Source organism: Cryptotermes secundus, unplaced genomic scaffold (genome assembly GCF_002891405.2).
Source record: "Cryptotermes secundus unplaced genomic scaffold, Csec_1.0 scaffold46, whole genome shotgun sequence".
Taxonomy (NCBI): Eukaryota; Metazoa; Arthropoda; class Insecta; order Blattodea; family Kalotermitidae; genus Cryptotermes; species Cryptotermes secundus.
In genome coordinates, this window is record NW_019726221.1 from 353312 (window position 1) to 379438 (window position 26127).

A 26127-nucleotide genomic window follows, 5' to 3' on the forward strand; every position below is an offset into this window, starting at 1 on the left:
CCCACGATCCCGGCTTCCGAGCGAGCGAAGACAGTGCATGCCTTAGACCGCTCGGCTACCGTGACCGGCGTTACAATATTTTACTGTCTCATATTCAAGACCCTCAACCTATAGGGTCAGGTCCCCATAAGTATATCCCCCAGGAACTGAGTGGTCCCATTATACCCCCCGGGCACTGGGTTCCCTTTCCGTCACCTCCTACGACTCTCAGGACTACAATGGAGGTATTCGAACCCGCCTCCACGCGGGTTCGCATTTCACTGAGTCAGAGTTACTTAGGACTGGCGGTTTACCGCCCTGTTCCTTTGGTACTCGTATAACCTCGGGCCAAACCGCATGGAAAACATCGCCTCCAACAACTCCTTTGTTGTTATGTGACGTGCCCGCGGGCTGTTACCTAGCGACAGGTCGCTCTTACATTATCTTCTCTCCAATGCATGGTACATGGTCTTGCCATCTCGTATCCATTGCTTTGAGCATCCTAATCTTATTTGGAGCTTCTTGTTATGCAGTTTTCTTCAGACTCCTATTACATCCTCACTTTTAAGTATCCTCCTTAACACTTTATTCTTAATCATACTTAATCTGTGTTCTCTTCGTAATGTGAGAGACCATACAAAACTACAACCAAAATTATAGTTTTGTACGTGTTATTAAATAAGTAAGTAAAAGTAAAGGTATCCCTGTAACAGGCCGTGGAGGCCCATAGGGTTGTGAGGTGTTGAGGGTCCCACATTATCTAGACAGTCGGCTCACAGATGGCGGTAAGGTTGTCAGCCTTACGCGCCGACCGCCCTTTGACCCTCAGGAAGATTCCTGGTATTCATTTCTGTTAGAGGCTGAGACGACGCCAGGGCCATAGTGCGGCTGGAAGGATTAGGTAAATTGGAAATATCCACCTCATCGGGATTCGATCCCGCAACCTTCCGGCTTGTAGCATAGTGCCTCAACCAACTACGCTACCGCGTGTCCCGTACATGTAATTGTTTACGTTTTTAGATATTAGTCAAGAAGACTGAAGGTGCTAAATTGAATGATAATTAGCATTTCCCGAATGTAATGTATTCTTAAAATTTTCATGAGAACGGTTTTAATTTGTCATTATCCTTCCGAGGTATTTGAACCATTTTTAAAGAATCTTTTGGGTGTCTTTATGCTATGGTTTGGCCCCGAATCTATTGACAAGACCTCCTTAGCAGGGTCTACAGGAGCTTCTGTCTCTTATGGTATTTATGTTTTCGCGGAATAAATATATAACGACATGAGCACAGATTAGAAGCTGATATATGTCGTCCGGTTTCAGCTCTTCCTGGGTTTCTTGGACCTTTCTAATGGCATATTTTCGAGTAAATCTGCTTATTCCTATGTATTCTTATGTATCGTTTTCTTCTGACAGAATATTTGTGTGTGATTCTAAGGATCGTGTCTTCTTTGTTTTGTCTGCACGTTATCTCCTCATTAACTGATTTGTATGTTACTAGTCTGCAGTAGGGAGTCTGCTTATTTCTCTTAAAATGATTCCTTAAACTTTGTAGATTTATAAAATAATTTTATAATTTAGAAGAAATGAAAATGTTTCATATCGTACAAAATTTTTAAAGGAAATTAATCTAGTTCAGGCGGTCAGATTCAATCCCAGGTCAACCCAAATGGAATTTTTTGTGAAACAGTAACATTGAATCGGCTTTTCTCTGATAACTTTGGTTTCCCCTGCAAATTCTCATTTCACCAATTGCTCCATATTCATTAATCCTCATTATCCGACGCTATGTAGCGTCGTTAAATAAGCAACTTAAAAAGATGACCGTTGGACGTCTCTCCCTCTGAGTGACGCTAGTTATTTTGAAACTCGCCAAAATAAAAGTCGAAATAATTATCTTAACTGTCAACAAATATAACAGATCATCACTATGAACATTTTGCTATAATTCTGAAGGACATGTGTTCTATTGATTTGTTGCGCCTATTTTATGTAGACAGCATGTACAAGTATGTTGCAGAGTTAACGTAACGTCAAGCATTACACGGACGATCGTTATGTCTCCCATTTTATATTCGTGGGAGCCGGGGTAGCTCAGTCGGTATAGCGACTGACTACGGGGTCGGAGTTCAAGTCCCGGTAGGGTCAAGAATGTTCACCTCTCCAAATCGTCCAGACCGGCTTTGGGGTCCACCCAATCTCCTATCTAATGAGTACCGGGGCTTTCCCCGGGGGGAAAAGCGGCCAGGGCGTGAAGCTGACCACTCACCTCCAGCTAGTGCCGAGGTAAAAAAATGTGAATCTATACATCCACTCCCCCATACGCCTTCATGGCGCAGTGCTTAATTAGTTAAGCACAGGGACAGCTTTATCTTACCTTTTATATACGTACGTGCAAGCATGTTAAATTGAGTCCAGTTGTGAACTGGGCTTGATGTACACAGACAGACATGGCTGACACACTGTCTCATTATGGAAACATGACATTAATGGCTCAAGTCAATTTCAGTACAAACACGTTTTCCGACTGTATTGTACAGCAGAGTCCCCTGGCTCCTGCAGCGCTTCCCCCAAACCAATTACAACCTGTGTGCAGGCGACACCGGGCGTGGAGAAGATGGGAGCTGTTACATTAGTGATGATACATAGTGGACACGTGTTTTGAACAAAATTGTTTTTGTAATTGTTTCTGTTAGAAAATGGGGATCGAGCCAATATTTTGAAGGGCATTATCTTCAGATTCTTGTATACATTACGTTCAACAGATACGAAGAGGCAGTAGATTCTTAACAAAGCTTTGAGAGTATTCTATAAATTATTATTCCAGTAATTCTGCATGATGAAAATTTAGATTGTGGTCTTTTGTAGTTTTGTAGGTAGAATGGTTTCAGTAGAAACTACTGCTTTCATCATTAGGCTGAAAACCTGATGACTCAGAAGGCCACAATCTGAAGTAATTCTGGTGTCTGAATTTCGGTGCAAACAAAGAATTCGGTGTAGAACTTCGAAGAAATATACTTTTCTGTTGCACATACTTTCAGTCCTATAGATCCAGTGCTGTCAGTTTCTGTACTTATGTCCAAGTCTGTAATTCAACAGTAGAACGTAGTTTAACTTACAGGTTAGAATACTAGAATTATGCTCCTATTGCCTGCAACTCTAAACTTGTTACAGATAATTTTCATCATCTTCATGGACTAAGTCATGCTTGATTTGTTCCTTCCTGGAGAAGAGGATGTTGGTTCCTCCGTCTTAACTGTGGTCGCCCTCTGTTTCGTTGTATATTAACACTTTCTTTGGAATTTTATTATTTCGATTAAAAGTATTAAGTTCTTCACAATTTCTAGCATTTCTTGTTTGTCCCTTCTTTATGTAGATTGTTACACTCCCCAAAACTTTCATTTCTGTAGTTTCTGTTTCCTATTTTTTGTTATAGTCCAAATTTTGGATCCATGTGTAAGCATATGTACCTCCATATGTTTATGAAATTGTATCTGGGTATTTTTCTTATATGTTATTCGATATTCTTATTTGTTGCACGTTTGATTAAATGTATTCATTTTTATTTCTATATCTCTGTTGTCTGTTTTTGTATTTGTGTATCCTAGGTAATGATAACTGTGTGATTATATATCAGTTTTTATTCCAACGTTCATCTTTTCTTTCATAGCCATTTTCTTTGTCTTATCGCGATTATTGTCATCATCATCATTATATTCATCATCATTATTTGTAATAACTTAGTAAATGTACTATACAAGTTAAATTTGTCGGTTCTAATGTCAGACATTCCCATGTTACCCTGTCATTTCTATTGATAGCACAGTCGGTACAGCGACTGGCTACGGGCTGGACGGCCGGTGTCGGACTTCGAGTCCCGGAAGGGTCAAGAATTTTCTCTTCTCCATGTCGTCCAGACCGGCTTGGTGTCCACCCGACCTCCTATATAATGGGAACAGGGGCGTCTTTTCTCGGGGATAAAGCGACTGGGTCGTGAAGCTGAGTACTGACCTCCAGCTAGTGCCGAAATCAAGAAAATATAGATCTATACATCCACTCCCCCATGGCATAGTGCTTAATTAGTTAAGCACAGGCACAACTGCACCTTTACACTGTATTATGACGTAGAACATTTTATTTTATTCTGTAGCAGTTCAACAGAACAAGTACCGATCAGGCTGATGTATCCGGAACACAGTAGACTTGTGTACAGGAGGTACGCGGTTCAGTCTTGGCCGGAACACAGGCTATCCTGACAGAGGTTTTTCATATTTTTCCCCAGACCCTCCGGTGAAATGTCTGGATAGTAACTCGACTAGCCCACGATCGCTTCCTTCCAGATCCTTTCCAACTGATCAGCCATCCTGCGAATGATATTTTATTTGAGAATCATGTTGCATTGTTTGAGCACTTGCTGTACGCTCTCGTATAAGACAGTCTTGTATCGGAAAGTTCCCCGACTGGGTCAAAAAGAAATGCCTGCTTAACTTACTCAATTTTGGCTGACATCCCCTTCAAAACAGTCTCCTTGGGAACGTACACAGCGCTCCCATCGGTTTTTTTTTTTTTTCCATGTTTCAGAAACACCGTCTAAGCCATTTTCCTTAATGCTGTCGAGTGCCGCTTGTGATTCCCTTTGCTTGTCAGACACAGTTTCGAAACGTCGTCCCTTCTCTTTCATTTTCAGTTTGGGAAACAAAGAGAAATCACAGGATGCTAAGTCTGGCTAGTAGGGAGGTTGGGGAACGATAACCATGTTGTTGTTAGTCACAAACTCTTAAACGCAACATTCTCGTACCTTGTTGGCTAGATAACTATTTAGCCCATGTTTTCGTATGTATTTACAACCTGTTTCGGCCGAGGGGGGCCATCATCAGGTATATGTGTTGATTTGTGTAAATTGCTACACTGTATTCAGTATTTCGTGGTACGCAAGATACTTCAGTTTAAAAGTTCTTGTTTCTTATTAAAATAATTTTAAAATAATTTCCGATAATTGAAATGGGCGTGTTGCGAGTTCTACTATATCTATCTTCTTTTGTATTTCTTGTTTCCTTGGCAGTGAGGTAAAAGTTTTCTTGATTTTCTTCCCCATTCACTACGCTTCTTGGCGTGTGCTGGACTATACTAGTTCCCGGCTACAGATCCAGAGGTCCGGGTTCGATTCCCGGCGCTACCAGATTTTTTTCTGAGAAGCAGTGGGTCTGGAACGGGGTCTACTCAGCCTCGTGAGGATAATTGAGGAGCTATTTCAAGGAAATAGCGGTTCTGGTCTAGAAAACCGAAATTAACTGCCGTGGGAATTCGTTGCGCTGACCACGCGACACCCTCTATCCTCTAAAGTTGGCACTAACTTCGCCGACAAGCGGCGGTCCCTCGTTCGGTATAGTTCGCTTGCGGACTAAAATCACGGAGTTTGTTTTTGTTTGCTGGACTATACCATTAGACGCTATATGATCAAGTTACTGACAGCACCTTAAAGTAAACCACAAATGAAATGTAGCTACTGCAGAAAATTGATATAGCCAATATTTTGACAATCGATGAAATTAATTTAAGTAAGATTTGAGGCTTTCACGGCGGTGACTATGAAGAAAGCAGTCTTCTGGGATTTGGCACCGTGTATATGTGGTGTTAACCGACGTTTCGGAGGAACGTATCGCCTCCATCTTCAGGGTAGAAGAAAAAATTAAGAAATCTGCGACTGGTGTCTGCTTTTACCGGTTCTAACGGTCTCTTCGCTTGCAGATTTCTTATATTTTTTCTTCTACCCTGAAGATGGAGGCGATACGTTCCTCCGAAACGTCGGTTAACACCACATATACACGGTGCCAAATCCCAGAAGACTGCTTTCTTCAAATTAATTTAAGTTAAACAGTGATTTTAGTGCCCTACCAACATTGAAATAACGTGCGTAGAGTTCTGGTGACCACTGCGCATTTAGAGGGAGTGAGAGGGTGTGCGAAGTAATACAATTGAAAACGTTTTCATTTGCCTTAAGATGGTGCGGAGCGAGTGGCAGAATGAGAAGGAGAGGGAAGTGGAGAGACTACTGCTACTGATGCTGCGGCTCCAGCGATGGGTGTCAGTCTCAGCCAGTCCTGGACGGAGACGGTATAGAGCTCGGTGGCAGTCGGGTCTTCGGCACGAGGAAGCACTCGGGGAGTACTGCCGCAGTCACGCAGAGTGTGGTGCTGCTTCAGGACAACTTGGGAGCCCTTCTCTTGCCGATCGATGCGCAAGACATTCTTGAATGAAGTCGAATTATTTGAATTAATTTTATTGCTGTTGAACTAACCATCTCAATAATCTTAACGTTATCGCGGTGAGTAACGAAACTTGGTTTCGTTTTGACTTATTTGATCTGAACTTTTAGTAACATAGACCCCGACATGAAGACGCAGCGTCAATGTCACTATTAGCGGATATTTACGTTTTTAATTTGAACCGTTACAATTTGGTTTGATGAAATTATACCTGTCTCGTGGTATATCTGGAAGGACCTGAGACTTTCGTGATCAGTGGCGTATAAGAGATGTCATTTCTGGTGTTTACTGAGTAATAGCCAAGGAAAGTGCGACGGAAGACAACAGAAACACTTCCCACAGTCGCCATTGACATATTTCTTCTCGAGTGAGAATTATCGGATGACTTTGTGTGAGAACTGTTTCCGCGCACGCGCTTGAACGCTGTGGTGCAGCATGTGGCAGTTATCTCTGGTCACTGCGGCCTCAACAAAGAGAAATACGAGCAAGGGTCGTCGGGATCTGCCGAGCAGTAACACCATGGCACTTTGGCTCCTGCTCTTCCTGGCCGTCGCTCCGACGAGAGCCACGCAGTACCCTGGACACGGTCTGGACGCCGACAATGCTCTCCAGTCTGCGCCCGCCGGAGGGTAAGTCATTTCCTTCACTTTGTAAATTCCTTATAACTGTAATCCATTCGTTTTTTTCCAACTCGCTTTGTTAATAGTTTCATCTTCAACAGTATACTCTCAACACAAAAGTTAAGAGTGAAAATGAGGGAACAATAAATTGAGATGTAAAACTGGCCGTCCATAAGGGGATTAGTAGTAACTTGTAGCAGATACAACCTCATATGCGATGTTCTTCCTTACTAGATATGGCCCTCATAACTACAGGTTCGAAAATTCGTACTTGTACCAAGAATTAAGACAGCGGAGGTTATAGATAACAGAAACTCAGTTTGGGCAGAGTTAATTGAAAGAAAGCAGCAGTTTTATAGTATTTCTGTATTTTGCAGAGTTTTTTTACATAATCCTGGAGTTACAGAAGCCCTTTACACTTCCTCTCTATAAACAAGCATCACATTTTGTCTACTTTCCGATGAATTGGCGCTTTCCTGTCTCAGTGCCGTTTCTTTTGAAGTGGGTGACAGCGAAAGTGTTTCAGAAGAAAATGTGCCAAATAAAATCATGGTACACTCTGTACAGTATCCATATCCAGGCGTTTGAACATTCCGAAGACATGATGGAAAATCCACCGACAATATTCACCTGAAGGACTGAAACATTCTGACCGAGTGCCATGTCCCGAACTTTTGACATCTTAACTTTACCGCCTTCTTTGATGAGATACCGTATGGTTCATTAGATAGGTTCCAGCGTTTCACAAGAACCTGCTATCTCCATCCTCAGAATAGGAAATACGTATCTTTTCTGATTCAGATCCATAAAATTGATAAGCATAAACAAAATTCAGTGCACATAACATTTGTCTGAGAAAGTAACGACTGTGAAGAATGCCGTCTTCTGAGTTGTGCCGCCGTGTAGATCTTATGTGAACCGACGTTCGGAGGAACGTATCGCCTCCATCGTCATGATAGAAAAATCCGCGAACGAGGAACCAGAATGAGCAGATGGCTGCAGACTGAGCCACCAGTCGAAAACATCCAGCATGATTCCTTTCAATTTAATCTCAGTTTTAACTAGCTCTCTTATATTCTAGTAATTCACTTAAATGGTAGTCCTGTTATAGTTAGATGTAAAAAATTTTGCGTCACTATATCTTCTGGAGAGTTGAAATTGCAGTATGAAGCCAATGTGTTAGGTAATTAACTGGGACCGTGTTCTGTAATCTCTGTCCCACTTATCATTTAGTTACGCCCGCATTCGTTTATATTGCCTGGCGAAAACCGCTATGCAAAGTAATTCGTCGTGGGCGTTACTGGATTTGTTATCTACTGAGTGCGAACTATGCGCTCAGACACGAATATTTTGATTTCTTACGAAATCGATAATAATAATACTCAGCTATACGTTTTAAGGTCTTCACGGCAATGATTATTCTGATTTTGGTCTGCGAGCGACTGGCTACGGGCTGGACGACGCAGGGGGTCAAGAATCTTCTCCACATCACCCAGACCGGCTCTGGGGTCCACCCAATCACCTATCCATTGCGTACTGGGGGTACTTTTCCCTGGGGGTAAAGCGGTCGGGACGTGAAGCTGAGTACTGAACTCCAGCTAGCGCCGAGGTCAAGAAAATATGGAGCTATGCATCCACTTCTTCATACGGCTTCATGGCGTAGTGTTCAATTGGTTAAGCACAGGGACAGCGCTGCCTTTTTTTTACTTTACCTGATATATGTATTCTGAACTAAAATATAGGTCTGTGCTCCGCCAGGGAGAGAATGAACGCAGGTTCTCTTCCCGTTTGCCTAGCAGGTACCTTCTCTTTGAGTATCTTCCCCACTTCCATCTGTTATCACTTCTGTTCTCTCTCTTCCTGTATGTTCTTGGTTTGATATCGGTGTTGTGGAGCGAAGATGTCCGGGATATGAGAGACAAAATAGGTATATGTAAGATTTGAGGTTTTCACGGAGGTGACTATGAAGAAAGCCGTCTTCTGGGATGTGGCGCCGTGTAGAAATTGTGTTAACCGACGTTTCGGAGGAACGTATCGTCTCCATCTTCAGGGTAGAAGACAAGAAATCCGTGAGCGAACCAGCAGAACAGGTCTTGTACCCTGAAGCTTGAGGCGATACGTTCCTCCGAAACTTCTGTTAACACAATTTCTACACGGCGCCACATCCCAGAAGACGGCTTCCTTCAAAATACATATAGTTTATACGTATTTTGGACAAAAATGAACGCAGTGTCTGCCAATCAATTTATGTGTACTTTCATCTGCGAAACTAACAAACGGATTTTGTTGAAATTTGGTATTGGTGTGTTGTGTATACTGAAATTTATCATGCAAATTTAATGTGGATTTGAGATTCTCACAGCCGTGACACAGTAGATATTCACTGGATTACACCACGTTACATCCCTGAAGATGGTACTTTTCAGGGCAATTTGAGTTAGACCATTACCGATTACACTGATATATTGGGTTTCTGGAATTTATCCATCGTCCTGGTTTTTAAGATAACAAATAAAAACACGACGTTTCGGAAACTGGATCTGTTTCCGTCCTCAGGTGATTGTCCAGTGATTGAGGCTAGCTCTTTCTAACGGACCCAACAGAATGGGTGTTTCCCTTTTCCTTCACCTGAGGACGGAAACAGATCCAGTTTCCGAAACGTCGTGTTTTTATTTATCTTAAAAACCAGGACGATGGATAAAGTCCAGAAACCCAATATATCAGTGTGTTATACACCATCGTCAGAATCCTATAGTAACTACATTACCGATTAATTAAAACCCAACATTATACATATCTTCAAATTTATAATGTATCCCAAAATGTATTCATCCTGCAAAGAAATGGGTATGTAGCAAAAAATATAGATGATTTTCACATTTAGGGGTATTAAATGAAGCATATGTACAATGTCATATGTAATGTGTTAGGTTTTGCAAGTATAGATTTAAGTCTTCAGTAAATGAGTATCCAGTGATATGTACAAACTCATGAGAGACACGTCTGCAAAATAAGAGCATGCACGGTCGAGATTACATTACACATGTCCGCACGGGTTTCAGTTGTATAGCATGTGATGTGGTGAATGGGTAGTGGCTTTTCTAGCGTTCAATATTTGTTGTTATTCATGTGGTGTGTACTTTTCGGAATAGTAACTGCGAAATACTGGTATGGGCTTCAAGGCGCGCTCACCATCGTGCAAACCTCGCACAAGCAGAAATTTCTCCTTTTATGGTCATTATTCTACCTTTTATATTCAGGTCGAATTCAGTTCCAGCCCATAAAGTCCGCCTGTAAAGGGTTTTTCGCAGTTTCCTTTACAATTTCAGTGTGAGTAGCGGGCCAGTACGTGGGAAACAGAGTGGGACCATTTCCTAGTACCACCCTTTAAAGTTCAGAGTATTTCAACTTCCTCTAGAGTATAAAATTCTCCTTTATGGAGTGTGAAGCTTTAATGGGGAAACATTCAGTAGATGTACCAGTATTTTAATTGTATGTGTCTCATACAAATGCGACAGGAAAGATATTTCAGTATTCGTGAAGAGTGTAATATTGTCATATTAAATAAAGAAGTTGTAGGATTTGAGATTCTCACAGTCGTCGTTATGAGGAGTCCAGTCTTCTCGGAAATAACGCCTTGTAGGCCGTTGAAAGGAAATTACACGGGACACATCAGCTGCTGGTCTGTGCTGATGATGTGAATCTACTGGGTGATAATAAAAAAAAGTAAAAGTAAAGCTATCCCTGTACCAAGCCGTGAAGGCCCATAGGGTTGTGAGACGTTGAGGGTCCCGCACTATCTAGACAATCGGCTCAAAGATGGCGGTAAGGTTGTGAGCCCTACGCGCCGGCCGCGCTTTACTCCCCAGGAAGATTGTTTAATTAATTCCTGGTACTCATTTTTGTTAGAGGCTAAGTCAACCCCAGGGCCATAGTGCAGCCGGAATGATTAGGTCAATTGGAAAAAATCTAATGACCTCATCGGGACTTGAACCCGCGACCTTCCGACTTGTAGCATAGTACCTCAACCAACTATGCTACCGCATGCTCATTTGGGTGATAATATAGATACCATAAAGAAAAACACAAAAACTTTAATTTACGCTAGAAAGGAGGTTGGTCTAGAAGTAAACACAGAGAAAACTAAGTATCATCGTAGACTGAAGGTGTTTGAGAACAGGATGTTGAGGAGAATGTTTGGACCGAAGAGAGATGAAGTGGCAGGAGGTTGGAGAAAACTGCATAATGAGGAGCTCCGTAACTTATGCTCTTCACCAAGTATAATTAGATTGATCAAGTAAAGAAGAATAAGATGGGCAGGAAATGTAGCACGAATTAGGAGAAGAGTAATGCATATAAGAAATTGGTAGGAAAGAGACCACTCGGAAGACCAAGAGGTATGTGGGTGGACAATATTAAAATGGATCTTAGAGAGATAGAGTGGGATGGTATGGACTGGATCGATCTGGCTCAGTATAGGGACCGATGGAGGGCTCTTGTGAATACTGTAATGAACCTTTGGGTTTCATAAAATGCTGGGAAGTTCTTGAGTAGCTGCATAATTGGTCACTTCTCAAGAAAGAGTCTTTTTCATGAGTGAGTAGTAAGTCCATTTAAAGTCAACCGACGTTTCGGAGGAACATATGCCTTCACTTTCAAGGTCGAGAAAATAAGCCAGACAATAAACTATCTGGTAGCGAGCAGAGGTTACTTGCTTGTTACTTTCTTCATGCTGATTTCTTGCTTGGCTTATTTTTTGACTTCGAAAATGTAGGTGACATGCTCCTCCGAAACGTCTGTTGACTTTCGACAGACTACACGGCGTTATATCTCACGAGATAGAAGTCTTCAAATAAGGATATTTTTTATTGTCGGTGTTGTTTGAATAGTAGAAAGCTTGACTAAATACCGTATTTACGCATGTATAGGCCGCAGCACAATTTTCAGACAGAAATTATAGAAAAAATAATTTTCTTGGAATATCATTTCAGGAGTATTACATCCTGTATTACTAATTATGAATATACTTTTTTTTAATGAAGTGTGATTTCAAATATTTCGAATATAAGCCGCACCCCAGTTTTCCTCTTGAATTTTTTTGGCAAAAAATGTGCGGCCTATACATGCATAAATACGGTAATACACGGAAGGGAAGATCCTCGAGAAAACATACCAAGCCCAAATTTGTCAGTTGCTTATGTCACATGGCATTTCCGAGTATCGAACCTGAGCTGAATTTAGTGAAAGACGTTAGACCAGATTCTCATCCAGGATGAAGAAACAATCGTGCCTTTCGTTATGTGGGCCCATATTTTGAAATGGGTCAGATGGGATCTGCTACAGACCAACTGATCATCAGAACGACCTTATAATTAACCATGCCAACCTTTACCTCTCACCGTATCTGGGTGCGGTTTTTGAAGTGATTGAATATGATGAGCTCCGGACCAACTACTTATCCTGATTAAATAATTATTGATCACGCCATGATTTTACTGTGAGGCTGCATCAGCTTTGTGAAAAACTGAAATGCCGTAGCCAGCCTCTAGTCCAACTCCTAATTCCACTCTGAACCTGGATCCGCCTTCTGATCTCACTCAGAACAGATCCGATTTGTGAAAAGGCGAAATGTAACGAGCTCGTCCTGTTAGGACAGCAGTCATGTCTGCCGTGATGCCTTTCGCTTTCTCCTGACGTCTTCCCGAACGTCCGTGTTTTCGAGGTTCTTCTTGGAACATTGTTCCTGCCCTGTCCCTGACGACTGTATCCCTTACGCCGTGCCACTCTGTACGGCGGGTCATCCCTCTGCGAGCGGCGGCCAACTTCTTTCGGGACCCAACATTGCCCTGGGTCCGTTTCTCCAGCTCCCGTCGGCGCCGTAATGCTAGATGCCGATCCTCCTTCTTCAGTGCTCCGACAGGTTTTACTGCGGCCTCTTCCTTATGGAACTCCTCATGCTCCGCTACGGACTGCAGTTCTCCTGCGTTTGGCTCCATCTTTTCTCGACAGGCATCCAGCATGGCCTTCATCTCTTCCTAGTTGACACAAATCCGGAAGGCGAAGGAACCCACCTGGGCTTTCATTTCCGCATGTCCGTCGCCCATCTTTTCTTATTAGGCCTCCATCTTGGCTTCCGTCCTTTCTTGGTTAGTTTCTATCTTTTCTCGGTTTTTATTTCAGCCAAGAGGTGTTCCAGTATTTGTTCCATTTCTGTAGCTTGTCATTATAAAGATCGCGATCCAATACAGTTTTCAATCCGACCACTTCTTACACAAATATATCGGGTGTAGTGGTGCGTGACTATTAGAAGGGATTGGATGATTCGATTTATTGACATCTTATGCATACTACTCTGAAATACAAACAATTACAGCACTATAACTAGTCTACACGCTTTACAGTTCAACGTCACACACACACTAGTGTCCTCAGTCTGTTACACTATCCACTAGTCGTTTCCTGGTAACGGATTTCAACACAGGATCTGTAACAGTCTCACTGAATTACACATACCAAATATCGCGGTGCTATAGCACACACAAAGTCTTCTTTTCACAGCCGGACTTTCAACTTCAGTGAACTTCACTCAATAAATCTCATGCCTCAATACCGCATTTCAACTCCTCTGCTCCAAAGCGCATATCCTGGCAGGCTGGCGTCTCGAAACTCAACTGACTCAAACGATCTTCTTCGTCAGTTTTATAACCCATCGGCACGGACCGCACGGAAAATACAGCTCTACCATTGTTGCTTGAATTCGCCTCCGCGGAAATGTGCTTACCCCATCGCTCCATAGCAACGGCTGTACGTGTCACATCTCGTTTCTTCACAATTCCTCTATTGCTTCATGCGGGCATTACCTAGCAACGGCTGTTTTTCTGGCTCCACGGTTCTTGCTTTGAGTAAATATGCCATTTACACTGAAGCCACTCGAATTGATGAGATGAGGACCTTAATATGTATTACTTCATTGCCTCAAGTTGGTATGTACGTGTATATCATGCCGCGTGAGGCTTTCTGAACGGTGTATTTCCTAAATCCGTGCCATCAGTTATACCAATACTGAAACCTCTCAAATTATTGCGGTAAAAAAGGTAGAACTATCTGTGACAGGTCGTGAAGGCCCATAGGGTTGTTAGACTTCGAGGCTCCCACATTTTCTTTAGACAATCTGCTTACAGATGACAGCAAGTTTGTCAGCCTTGCAATATTACTTGAATGCCTGAACCGAACGTCATGAAACTTGGTACGTATATCAGGTCACCCGATGCCATCTGAACTGAGTACTTCTTAAATCTGTCCCACAAGTAATACCAACATTGCAAGCTTTCAAATTATATTGCTTTACTAACTTCATTACACAGACATATCTAACATTTTTTCTATGTAACGAAAAAGAAGTAGGCGATTAGCTCTTCCCGGAACTTTTTGTTATATTTTTTAAAATAAACACGGTTTCCATAGCAGACACATTTTCTTCCGAATAATCCTCGTTAATTTGTCATTTTTCTCTTCCTATTTATTCCGTTTATGATACATTGTAAGTACTTGAGCGGGATTACTGTACTGTATGTTATGAAATCATCACGTTTGGAATAAAACAAGCAATTGAATAATTTTTATGGCAGAAAAATCAGCTGTAGTTAATGTTAGTGTAATTCCCTACGTAGCTCAGTCATTATAGTGACAAGGCTGTGGGTTGAACGACAGGAGAATCGGAGTCAGGCCGGCTCTGGGGTCCACATATCTATGTGGGGTTTGTTCTCAGTGGGTAAAGTTGCCGGGCCATGAAGCTGACCACTTATATCTAGTGCCGAAGTTTAAGAAAGAAGGGAGCTATAACTACATCATGCCTCCTACATATTCATGTTGTGATCCTTAATGATGCTCGGGGACAGCTTTACCTTTGCCTTTGTTTACTTTGTTAAGCTCTGTCAGAAATTCTTTGTTCCTTAGTAAGGTCCAAATTAGGGGCCGCGCCATAACTCAAGCGGTTAGTCGCTGGCTTCTCACCGCAGCGGCCTGGGTTCGATCCCGGTTCTGGTCAAGTGGGATTTGTGGTGGAGAAAGTGGCGCTGGGGCAGGTTTTCTCAGAGTACTTCGGTTTCCCCTGCCAATCTTCATTCCACCAATTGCTCCACAATCACCCTCACCTATCATCTGGGGCTGGTACAATAGACCAGAAGTGGCCGCAGTACAAGGGATTTAGTCCCATCCCACTAGCATTAAAAAAAAGGTCCAAATTAGAAAGTTCATTCTGCCACATGCCCATATCATGAGTGGTGTACAATCCGTTAACTGGATGAACAACTTCTTCGAGGCATGAAATATGCAGATAAATAAAAAAAAAATTGCAGATTGCAAACGGTGTGCGGTTTTTCCTGGAGGGCTGTTCTTGTGTCTTCCAAGTTTCAGCCTGCATAATCTACACACTGTTCCTGTTTTTGTTGTTGCTGTATGGGCTTGGTTCTTGGTATGTTGCTCCGATATGGGCTTGGTTGTATGGTGCTACTTTATAGACTTTTTTCTTATTATGGTGTTCATGTATGGGCTTGGTTCTTGGTATGTTGCCATTTCTTTGAACAAACCGAAATGCTGCTTAATATGTCAGTTTCTAAGTTCAGGATATCTGTCATGAAAGCAGTTCGCTCCTGATGGACTGTTGGGCGTGTGCATTTTGAACAGTTGTAATCTTGTAAGATTTGAGGTTTTCATGGCGGTGACTATGGAGAATGCCTTCTTCTGGGATGTGGCGCCGTGTTTATCTTGTGTTAACCGAGGTTTCGGGGGAATTTATCACTTCCGTCTTCAGAGTTCTTCCGCGAGCGAAGAACCAGAGTGAGCAGGTGGCTGCCAGTCTGCACGGCACCACATCCCAGAAGACGGCATGCGTCAGTAGTAATCTCATTCACTGCATATCTGTACGGACACACACTATGAAAGAAGGAGCGTGCCTTTCGAAAAAGCATATTTTATCTGTTAATGGTATCTGCTCTTGTTAAGGATAGTGACCGTGAAAGTTCAACGTCCATGTTCTTTCTACGCTGACAATTTTAATTGAAAAGGGTGCGGTCTAGATGCGCCCTCATTGTTCTAAATACGCGAAAGAAGAAGAAGAAGATATTAACTGTCGTCCTTTTGGAAGTGAAGCTAGTCTGTTGGATATGGAGATAAGAGGCCCCATTTCGCTACGTGTTTTTCTGATGAAGGGGCGACGCTAATGGTTTTCTGCCGCAGTGTTACTAAACACAGGCTCGAGCAACTTGTTTGAGACGATGGATTGCAATATTCAGCTTCCTTGTTTGTTTATGCTGCTCAATCGGTAAGCTTCCGATGTCCCGGAACTTTGTTGCCACTGTTTTGTAGTAGCGAAGGACTGACCGGTTTGACCCAGTGCATAACTCGCCTGATATTTGCCCAAGAGGTGAAATCCCGACTAGAGACCGAGCCATAGCTCAAGTGGTTTGTCGCTGGCTTCCCACCGCGGCGGCGCGGGTTCGATCCCGGGTATGGTCAAGTGGGATTTGTGGTGGACAAAGTGGCGCTGGGGCAGGTTTTCTCCGAGTACTTCGGTTTCCTCTGTCAATCTTCATTCCACAAATTGCTCCACAATCACCCTCACCTATCAACTGTGGCTGGTACAGTAGGCCAGAAGTGGCCGCAGTACAAGGGGCTTAGTCCCACCCCACTAGCAATTAAAAAATCACAGAAATCTGTTTCCCGGGCAGTTTACACTAGGTATAACAACATATTGCGGTCGTTGCATTCAGAATTTGTTTACTAAGTTTACATATTTACTGTCTTCAACTAATATCAGTTTTACTTTGTATGTTGGTGCATATCATGGTACTGCCCTGTCACTATGTAACCGAAGACAACTTTCACTCAGTTCACAGTCACGATCTTGTCTGACGTGACCATTTCACTATATTAGATTTATTGTACTATAGCTTTACATGCACATCCACATACCTATCTAAGTATCTGAGTGCATATTCGCAGATTTCGAACTAAAAATTGTTGTAATGAAATCTACATTGTTATTCATTCGATGTTTGTATACGTTAAGTGAGATTTATTAATTCGTAAATGCATGGAAATGCTTACGGATTCTTGGAATTGCATAAGATCGGTGTACAGAATTTTAATAAGATGCACAGATAGCAGGCAGGGTATGTTTAACATTCTTCTCGCGGTAAGAAGCGAGCTGCATAAGAAATATAGATGTATAGTTAAGAATGGGTAGATTTATTGTGAGATTAAATGCTACTTTTACTAACAAAGATCACATCCGTCTTCATTTGTGTGCTGAAAGGCAGGTCAAGACGGGACGAGAACAGAACACAATACGTGAATAAGTGACGGTTCCTGAAGGGTATAGACGTGTGTACTGGGGAGAAGAGAGCGCTGATAACATCAAACGGAGAAAATAAGGGGTCAACGGATATTGATTGAAAGAAGGTGGAGGAATTCGACGGCAGGAAGAAGAAATTATGTAAAAGAAAAGTAACAAGAGTGAAAGGAAAATGCTTCTTTGAAATGCATACGTTGCAGGTAGAATCTTTAGTTAAGGCATTGTATACGGTTCCTAGGCGCTGTACACAGTGGCTGAGAGTTTTAGGCTAAGTGTGAAATTTACGAGTTCTGATTAATTCTTTTATCCTTTGTATGAGGGGTTAAGTTTTTCTCGGATGCCCTAATTATGCTTCCAACAGAAAGCTGTGTTTAGTAGCTACATTAAGGACCACTTTGTCTATAGTGAGAGAGGTACAATGCTTCAATCGGCATTGCAGCCTCCATCTTTGCCGTAAAGAACTTTACTACTTCAGTGAGAGCATTGCCTGTATTTCATTCGGCTAGCGCTCATAGTCTCGACAATTGCAAATAAAAAGAAAATCCAGAAATGAAAGCTTATACATTGCATAAAATTGTGATTTAATCCATATGATAATGAAAACTGTAGTAGCGAGAGACGGAAATTCTTTATTTTGAAGTGTCTGCCTTCATTTTCTTTTCAGATTATTCAGAATAATTCGTCTCTGGAAATGCTGTGATGATTTGTCGCGAGTTTGCTACAAGCCAGAAGGTCGCGGGTTCGAGTCCCGATGAGGTCATTGGATTTTTTCAGTTGACATAATCCTTCCAGCCGCATTATGGCCCTGGGGTCGACTCAGCCTCTAACAGAAATGAATATCAGGAAATAAATAATTTTCCTGAGGAGTAAAGCGCGGCCGGCGCGTAAGGCTGACAGCCTTGCCGCCATCTTTGAGCCGATTGTCTAGATCAGCCGTGTCCAACATGCGGCCCCCATAGCCACAGAGTGCGGCCCCTCAACTTTTAGAGCTAATTGATATTAAAATGAATATTACAATTTTAGTAGAAATATTTTTCGTAAAGGCAATTTTCCAACAGACCAGAAGACAAGAAGTCTCACGCAGACATAAATTAGCAGGCTGCAGGAAATTCAATGTTTTGCTATTTCTAACATAATTTCTTGTGTAATCTCTCTTTTTACATATTGAAAAGCTGTTTGATACTTGTCAAAAATGGCATTCTCTTGCTTTTTAGAACTGTAAGATATGTGACTTTAGGTAATTATATTGAAATTATTCCTAAATAATAAATAGAATTAAATTTCCTTGTATCAAAATCTAATGTATATTTCTATTTTGAAGTGCGGCCCTGGTATTATTTATAGGGCTGAGGTGGCCCTCTGCACAAGTTGAGTTTGACCTGCCTGGTCTAGATAATGTGGGACCCTCAACGTCTCACAACCCTATGGGCCTTCACGGCCTGGTACAGGTATACCTTTACTTTTTACTTTTTACTTAGTTTATTCATAAGCAAACTTTGCTAGGAAACCTATTTCTACATTGGAGTAGCATGTCATTCTGTGAAGCTTAGTATATTAGTATAGATGTGGGTGCCTTTGCAAAAACGTTCAAGATGTTGAGGTTAGTTTTTAGTTAGTTTAGTTTCTTGGCGTGGGGTGAGACTGAGTCCACTTGGTACGTTGGCCAGTTCTGGCCTATTGTACCAGCCCCGGATGATAGATGATGATGAATGTAGAGCAGTCGATGGAATTAGAATGGGCAGCGGAAACCGAAATACTCGGAAGAAACCTGCCCCATTGTCACTTTGTCCACCACAAATCCCTCATGACCTGACCTGGGCTCGAACTCGGACCGCCGCGGAGGGAAGCCAGCGACTAGCCACCTGAGCTATGGCACGGCCTTTGAAGTTAGTTACATTTGAGGGACTTCCTTTATAACATTTTCCCGTTGAAATTTCTGCTGGTTATTTTGTAGCTTTGTGTAATATCTAGACGGATATCGGCAATTCTATTGAAAGATGTTAATTAAATATTATTATTATTAAAATTATTATCAGTTATTATTGTTATTATTACCACCCGTCACCTATACAATGAGTACCGGTGGATGTTTCTCCGTGGTTAAAGGGGCAGGGGCGTGAAGCTTATCATTTGACCTCTGTCTAGTGCCGAGGCACTGAATGATGGAGTTCACCTCCATTCCCCCACATGCCTTCATAAAATTGTGCTTAATTAATTAAAAATTACCTTTTTAACTGTTACCAATCATAATGATTAAACAAATGTTAAATGTAAAATAAAAAAGAATGAGGTTGGTACAAGAGCAGAGCAAGCATGGCTGTTTTCTAAAGTCTTAATGGACTCAAAACGGCGATACAGTTATAAAAGTTGTACGTCGTGTTACGTTAGTTTACGCACTGTTAGGTGACACATTTTTATGTTGGGTTCGGTTATAGGATAGGGTCTTTTTTGTTGACGTTGTTTTAACTGATTGCCATTAAGAAGCCCGGAACTGTACTGAACACACAGGCATTGTATGAAACAGAGGAGATTTAACACTTTGTCTGATGTTTTGGAATAGTCGCTTGCGGACTAAAGCGACGGAGTTTTTTTGTAATAGTATTAGAAATAATATTACAGCACTTGAATATGAATTTCTGATATGAATGTTGAAATACACGTGAATGATCCCTGAAACAAAAGAAAATATGATAAAATATATAAAATTCTTTATTAGGCTCCATCGTAACACAACACCGGGCCTCCAAGGAGTTAACTATACGTGTACAAGCCATGAATATACCGCTGTATGTCCGCTGGAATATAACAAGATCGCAACAACTGACTTCATAGTATGAAACATTACATGAATAATTTATAACCATATTTTATTGTATAACTTTCGTTTTATAATAATCTTATAATTTTATTGTATTTTTATACCTTATTATTATAGTGTAACATAGTCGTCAAGTATCCAGCTCCATTGTACCATCATATTGAAATGCAATTCAACAGTGTGTGAGTGGAGTAACCTTGTATTTTAATAGCGTAACACAGTTGTCAAGTACCCAGCTCTACTGTCACATTGCAATGCATTTCAACTGTGTGTGAGTGCAGTAAAAATGTATTTGTCTGATAATTGTTTTAATGCCGAAACATATAGCTAAGGTGATATTGACCTAGACCGTTTCATTGTTGTGTTACGACGGAGCCTAATAAAGAATTTTATATAATAAACACAGCAGGATGCGCCCAATGAAAATGATAAACTAATTGGGAATGTAAACCATATTGGACGGGATTCCGAAATACAAGGCTATTTGCATTCAGCATATTGAGAGAATACAAAGAAACCGACTTAGAAATAGTTAAGAAAATGACAGACACAGAAACGAAGAAAGCGTAGAAGATCTTTGAAGAAACTGATCGAAGAGTGAAGGTCGGAAAGCGTGGACAGGTGTTCAGCTCCATGACTGCTAGGTGATGATAAAGATGATGATCTATTCGTAATTGACTTTGTCAACGTTAGATTTGTATATTGTTAAATGGTACAGGATTTTAATATGACAGAAAAATTCAGCAGAAATGTTCAGAGAACGCATCTAGAAACTAAGTTCTGTGTAGGCTACCCGTCACTCTGTGTAGAGCGGCTTGGCTTTTTCGGTCGTAACCAGTTCTTACAAGGCCTTCACATTTTTATCAGACGGTTCATGCCATTAACAAGAGATAAGCATAAGAAGAAAACAAACGTGCTGAAATGAGTTGTTAAAACTGCTTCGTTACAGCAGTTCAGGCTGTAATTAGTGGGCGAGGCCCCGCTTTCAGATTGTCGCTGTACTATTGGGATTTCAGATCTGAGTAGTCGCCTTTCTCAACCTCTTCTTAACTTGAGGCATTGCGACAGATTAGCACTTAGTTGCAGATTTCCATGCGTTCGAGCGATTTCCCTGCTGTTTAATTTGCTAACCTATGTCCTATACCGCCTCTGTGGTCTAGTGGTTAAGAGTTCCTGCCTAATCCATAGGTCCCGGCTTCGATTCCCAGCGCTACTAGATTTTCTGAGAAATAGTGGGTCTTGAACGGGGTCCATTCAGCCTCGTGAGGAGCTACTTCAAGGAAATAGCTTCTCCGGTTTAGAAAACCGAAATTAACGGCCGTGGGGATCCGTTGCGCTGATCACGCGACACCCTCTATCCGCAAAAGTAGGCACTAACTTCGCCGACAAGCGGCGGTCGCTCGGTCGGTATAATTCGCTTGCGGAATAAGGGCCACGGAGTTTGTTTTATTTGTTTGTTTTTTTTTTTAATTTGTTAACCTGACTCCGTGACTTTCATTAACCTTGCAGTAAACGCGTAGCGAAGTTGGCGGAAGCAAATGTTCATGTTTACAAGACGGAATCCCCTCTCAAGACCTTTCATTTTACATACATAGACGAACGGCACGTTTAACTTATGTTATCATAGAACTCCATTATGGTTACGGAGAGTCCTTTACGAAAGTGACTGATACCTCTTTTGCAATGATTAGCTTATGAGCCAGTCACAAGACTTCTTAGAAGAATAACCGACGAACGTAATTCATTACGCTGTGGTACCTCAGTAGTTTCTTGTATCTCACCATTTCGCCACTGGACTTTTGCTGACTGTAGCGATTTTTTTATTCTTCAACCCTGAAGATTGGAGACCGCATGTTCCTCCGAAACGTCAGTTGACTTTCAACGGACTACATGGCGTCATATACCAGAAGATAAAACTCTTCGTAACCACCACTGTGAGAACCTCAAATGAAAAGCTTCACTCTGGCTTTTGTACACTGTGTGAGTGCGTTCTAAACATGCTGCTTGTAATCTGAAAAATTGGGCGGATTCGACGGATTATGCCCTCTGGTCAAATACACCATAAGACGGCAAGAGTGTAATGTAGTGACACGCACCTTTGCTTCGGTGGGTAAAGTTACCTATATTTATCACCACAGCCTATTCTAGCTAGGTAACTTTACCCACAGTTTGTAGAGTTGATCGCGTACATATTCTGTGAAATCGTAGTTTCTAAGTGTGCTACAGGGTCAGTAATATATTAAAGTATATCAGTGGGAGCGTTACCTGTGAAGACCGGAGCTCGAGACGGGAATTGCCAAATTTTCCAACTGAAATTTTACTGCCTTTCATATTTGTATTACATTAATCGCACGAGGCAAGTCCTCTTTCCATTTTCGAAGGAAGGAAGAAAAACAACTGTGGCTTGAGTTCGCAAGCAAACTATACCGACCGAGCGACCGCCGCTTGTCTGAATTCCTGGCTATAGATCCAGAGATCCCGGGTTCGATTCCCGGCCCTACCAGATTTTTCTGGGAAATAGTTGTTCTGGAACGGGGTCCACGCAGCTAGTCAGGATATATTTCAAGGAAATAGCGGCTCCGGTCTAGAAAACCGAGATTAACGGCCGTGGAGATTCGTTGCGCTGACCACGCAACACCCTCTATCCGCTAAAGGAAGGAAGAAGCAGGAATATTTTAACAATTCCACCGGAATATCAACTGATTTTGGTAATGGACCGTGTTTACAATAAAACTCCACTGTAACGCTAGATGGTGGTGTCATCTAATGGATTGTCTTATCTGTGATATTCTAAACGCTCAGATGTTACAGATGTGCAACTTTCTTGCGGAATTTTCTGAAGGCCCATTCGACTGGGCCATATTTCAACAGATGATCTAGACTTATCGATACTGATTTAGGGTTTTAAGAAGCATCAAATCGTATCCATTTCTGTAATAGGACGCTATGTTAGCGCCCTGATAACACGTATCAAGTCATTCAGCTTCCAAACCCATAGGGTTGTGAGACGTCGAAGCTTCCACATTTTTTAGACAATCGGCTCAAAGATGGCGGTAAGGTTGTCACCCTTACATGCCAGCCGCCCTTTACCCCCCAGGAAAATTCCTGATACTCATTTCTGTTAGAGGCTGAGTCGATCCCAGGGCCATAATACGGCTGGAAGGATTAGGTCAATTGAAAACAATCCAATGACCTCATCAAGACTTGAACCCGCGACCTTCCGGCTTGTAGCATAGCCCCTCAACCAACTACGCTACCACGTGCCCCCGTTTACTTCGGAATATTCGAAAGTAAAGATGATATAAAATTCCGGCTCCCCCTGGAGGCAATCCACGTGCATTGTGTGTTTCCTGAGCGGACTGCTGAACACGGCTTTTATTAACCTTAATTTGGTTAATAAGTCTTATAGAGCGATACAATTATAAAAGATGGGTCTGACAAAATATTGTTTTGTTTTAAAGCAAAATATTCCTCTTTTACATTCCACAAAACCCCTAATATCAAAACTAAACTAAAACTAAACTCCTTGGCATGTAGTCCGCAAACGAACTCTACCGACCGAGCGACCGCCGTTAGTGCCAACATTTTGCGGATAGACGGTGTCGCATGGTCAGCGCAACGGATCCCCACGGCCGTTAATATCGGTTTTCTAGACCGGACCTAATATCAAAACTATTTCTTTAAAATAAATCAGAATAAATATTTTTTTCGGTCTCGAATTATTGGGTAGGTATATATGGGCTGATGTATAGAACAAAAGTTACTTTATTTTCCAATTAATTGTGAATAATTTTGATTTGGTTCATCCTGGTCCGTCACACTAGCAATATTATAAAAGGTTAATCAAGGACACGAAACAAATTGGTTCTAAATTTTAACGAAGTTTTTTAAACCACACATGTAAACAGACTAATTATAATAATTTATAAATATTTTAATATATTCATGCACATCGCTGTAGTTAAAGGGTCAGGTTTTATATTCATGGCATTGTGATGATATTGTATATATGTATTGATATTGACTAAACACATTTTAACAGTAGTTTCCTCCTGTATTGATATATCCTTCTGAAGATGATCTCTAAGGCCGAAACATGTCAAGGATGAAAGATTAATAAGGGGAGAAAAAAAAAAGCATTTTATCAGTCACACTGGAAGGAGCTGATTAACATTTTATAATAATTGTGATTACTTCTTTGTACACCTTCCGTGCAGGGCCCCTATTTAAGAACTGAGGTCTATTCATCTAACATCTGTCAGTGTATGAAGAGCCCGTACTGCTGTTTGCATATTTCCCCGTGCCCGTAACGCAGCGTGTAGACAGCAATTACCGCGGCTCTAGACGGAGTGGACGACAAAGGAGCCCTGTCATTTGGAGCCTGCGACACACCCATCAGCAAGTGTCAGGGCGACCTGCAGGCCTTGAGCTGAAGTTTGGGAGGACGCCTCCAGACATTCCTTACTGTAGCAAGGTGAATGCCTTCACCAAGCTCTTGCTCTGATTCGCATGTCGAATTGAAACTGCCATCAGCTCGTCGTGTCTTCCATCCGCGATTGCAAAGTCAGATATGGATACGTTTCTGTCCGTGGTACGCTTTTGCAGTTGTGTAGACTAAATAAGAAAATAACATGTGGCGTATGTATGAATTATTAAAAATAGATCGAATAAAATGAATAGACGGTGCAGTCAGAATGCCCTCAAGAGTGCTCATTCAACTATAGGCTGCTTTGCTTTCGTTCGTCACGGCACTCATTTCAACACGATGAGATCTCCCTTACGATGCGTTATGAAAACAGCAATGAATTTATCCGAAGATGGGGGTCAAAGCACACTAAACTGTCGCCTGTTTCGTTTGTTTTGTAAAGCTGTGGCCGTTTGGTACGGATATGGGCTACGCCGACGTTCACAACGACGCCAGAATTTCGATAGAACGATCCACTGTGACTCAGTAAAATAATTGATACAGATTGATGGAGTGGGATTGGATTTAACGCTGGTTCATTACGAATGTTTCTCTAAATAATCATGTTAGAATGACTCCAGGTTTATGGACTCACATCCAGTAAGTTCCGAAAGGGACACAATGGCCGAAACATGAATCCCTCAAGTGCGAGGTTTGGAAGTGCTTGATTGGTGGAACTGTTAAAGTTCGGTCACACAGAGCGCTACGCTATGTTCGCTACGTACGCTACGTACGCTGTGTACACTCTGCGACGCAGCTAACATAGGGAACGTAGCGTACATAGCGTACGGAAGTCTGTGTGGCCAGTCACATTGGCAATAAAGGGAGATATTTTTCTGTTCGTATAGCGAACATAGCGTACGTAGCGCTCTGTGTGGCCGAACCTTAAACCGCGTAGTGAAGTGATATTAAGCACAAGTATAACTTTACTTCCTTAGCCGACTTTTCTTTCGTCAGGACAAAAATCGCTCATGAAGAATAGAACACTGTCTCCATAACCACCACTGCGAAAACGTAAAATCCTACCAAAATTGCTCATCTTTTTTTCAGTCCCATTCCATGGGCTAAATCATGATTCGCATTGCCCAAATACATAACTAAGGGTAATAACATCTGTAGGACGTGAAGTCTGCGCAGCAGGACACTGGACCTGATGACTTCTGTCGGGAGCTCCTTTTGTAACTTAAATAGCGACAAGATTNCATTTTTTTTTTCAAAACTACAAATTTAAAATTGTTAGGTTTACTCGCCCTATGTCTAAAGTGCTGCAGCGGCTAGTTCTTGTTCCACACTGTACAGGTGTTATTCTNTGTTAAAGTTCGGTCACACAGAGCGCTACGCTATGTTCGCTACGTACGCTACGTACGCTGTGTACACTCTGCGACGCAGCTAACATAGGGAACGTAGCGTACATAGCGTACGGAAGTCTGTGTGGCCAGTCACATTGGCAATAAAGGGAGATATTTTTCTGTTCGTATAGCGAACATAGCGTACGTAGCGCTCTGTGTGGCCGAACCTTAAACCGCGTAGTGAAGTGATATTAAGCACAAGTATAACTTTACTTCCTTAGCCGACTTTTCTTTCGTCAGGACAAAAATCGCTCATGAAGAATAGAGCACTGTCT

The 26127-nt window shown here is 41.9% G+C and overlaps 1 protein-coding gene across 1 annotated transcript in view; it reads left to right on the plus strand.

The window, feature by feature from the left end:
- Positions 1 to 6004: 6004 nt before the first annotated feature.
- Positions 6005 to 26127, plus strand: part of LOC111863844 (fibrillin-2) — a 202012-nt gene continuing 181889 nt past the window's right edge. The window contains exon 1 of the mRNA XM_023850590.2: positions 6005 to 6875. Coding sequence (XP_023706358.1) covers positions 6682 to 6875 — 194 coding nt within the window. The 5' untranslated portion in view covers positions 6005 to 6681. The remainder of the gene's footprint in view (positions 6876 to 26127) is intronic.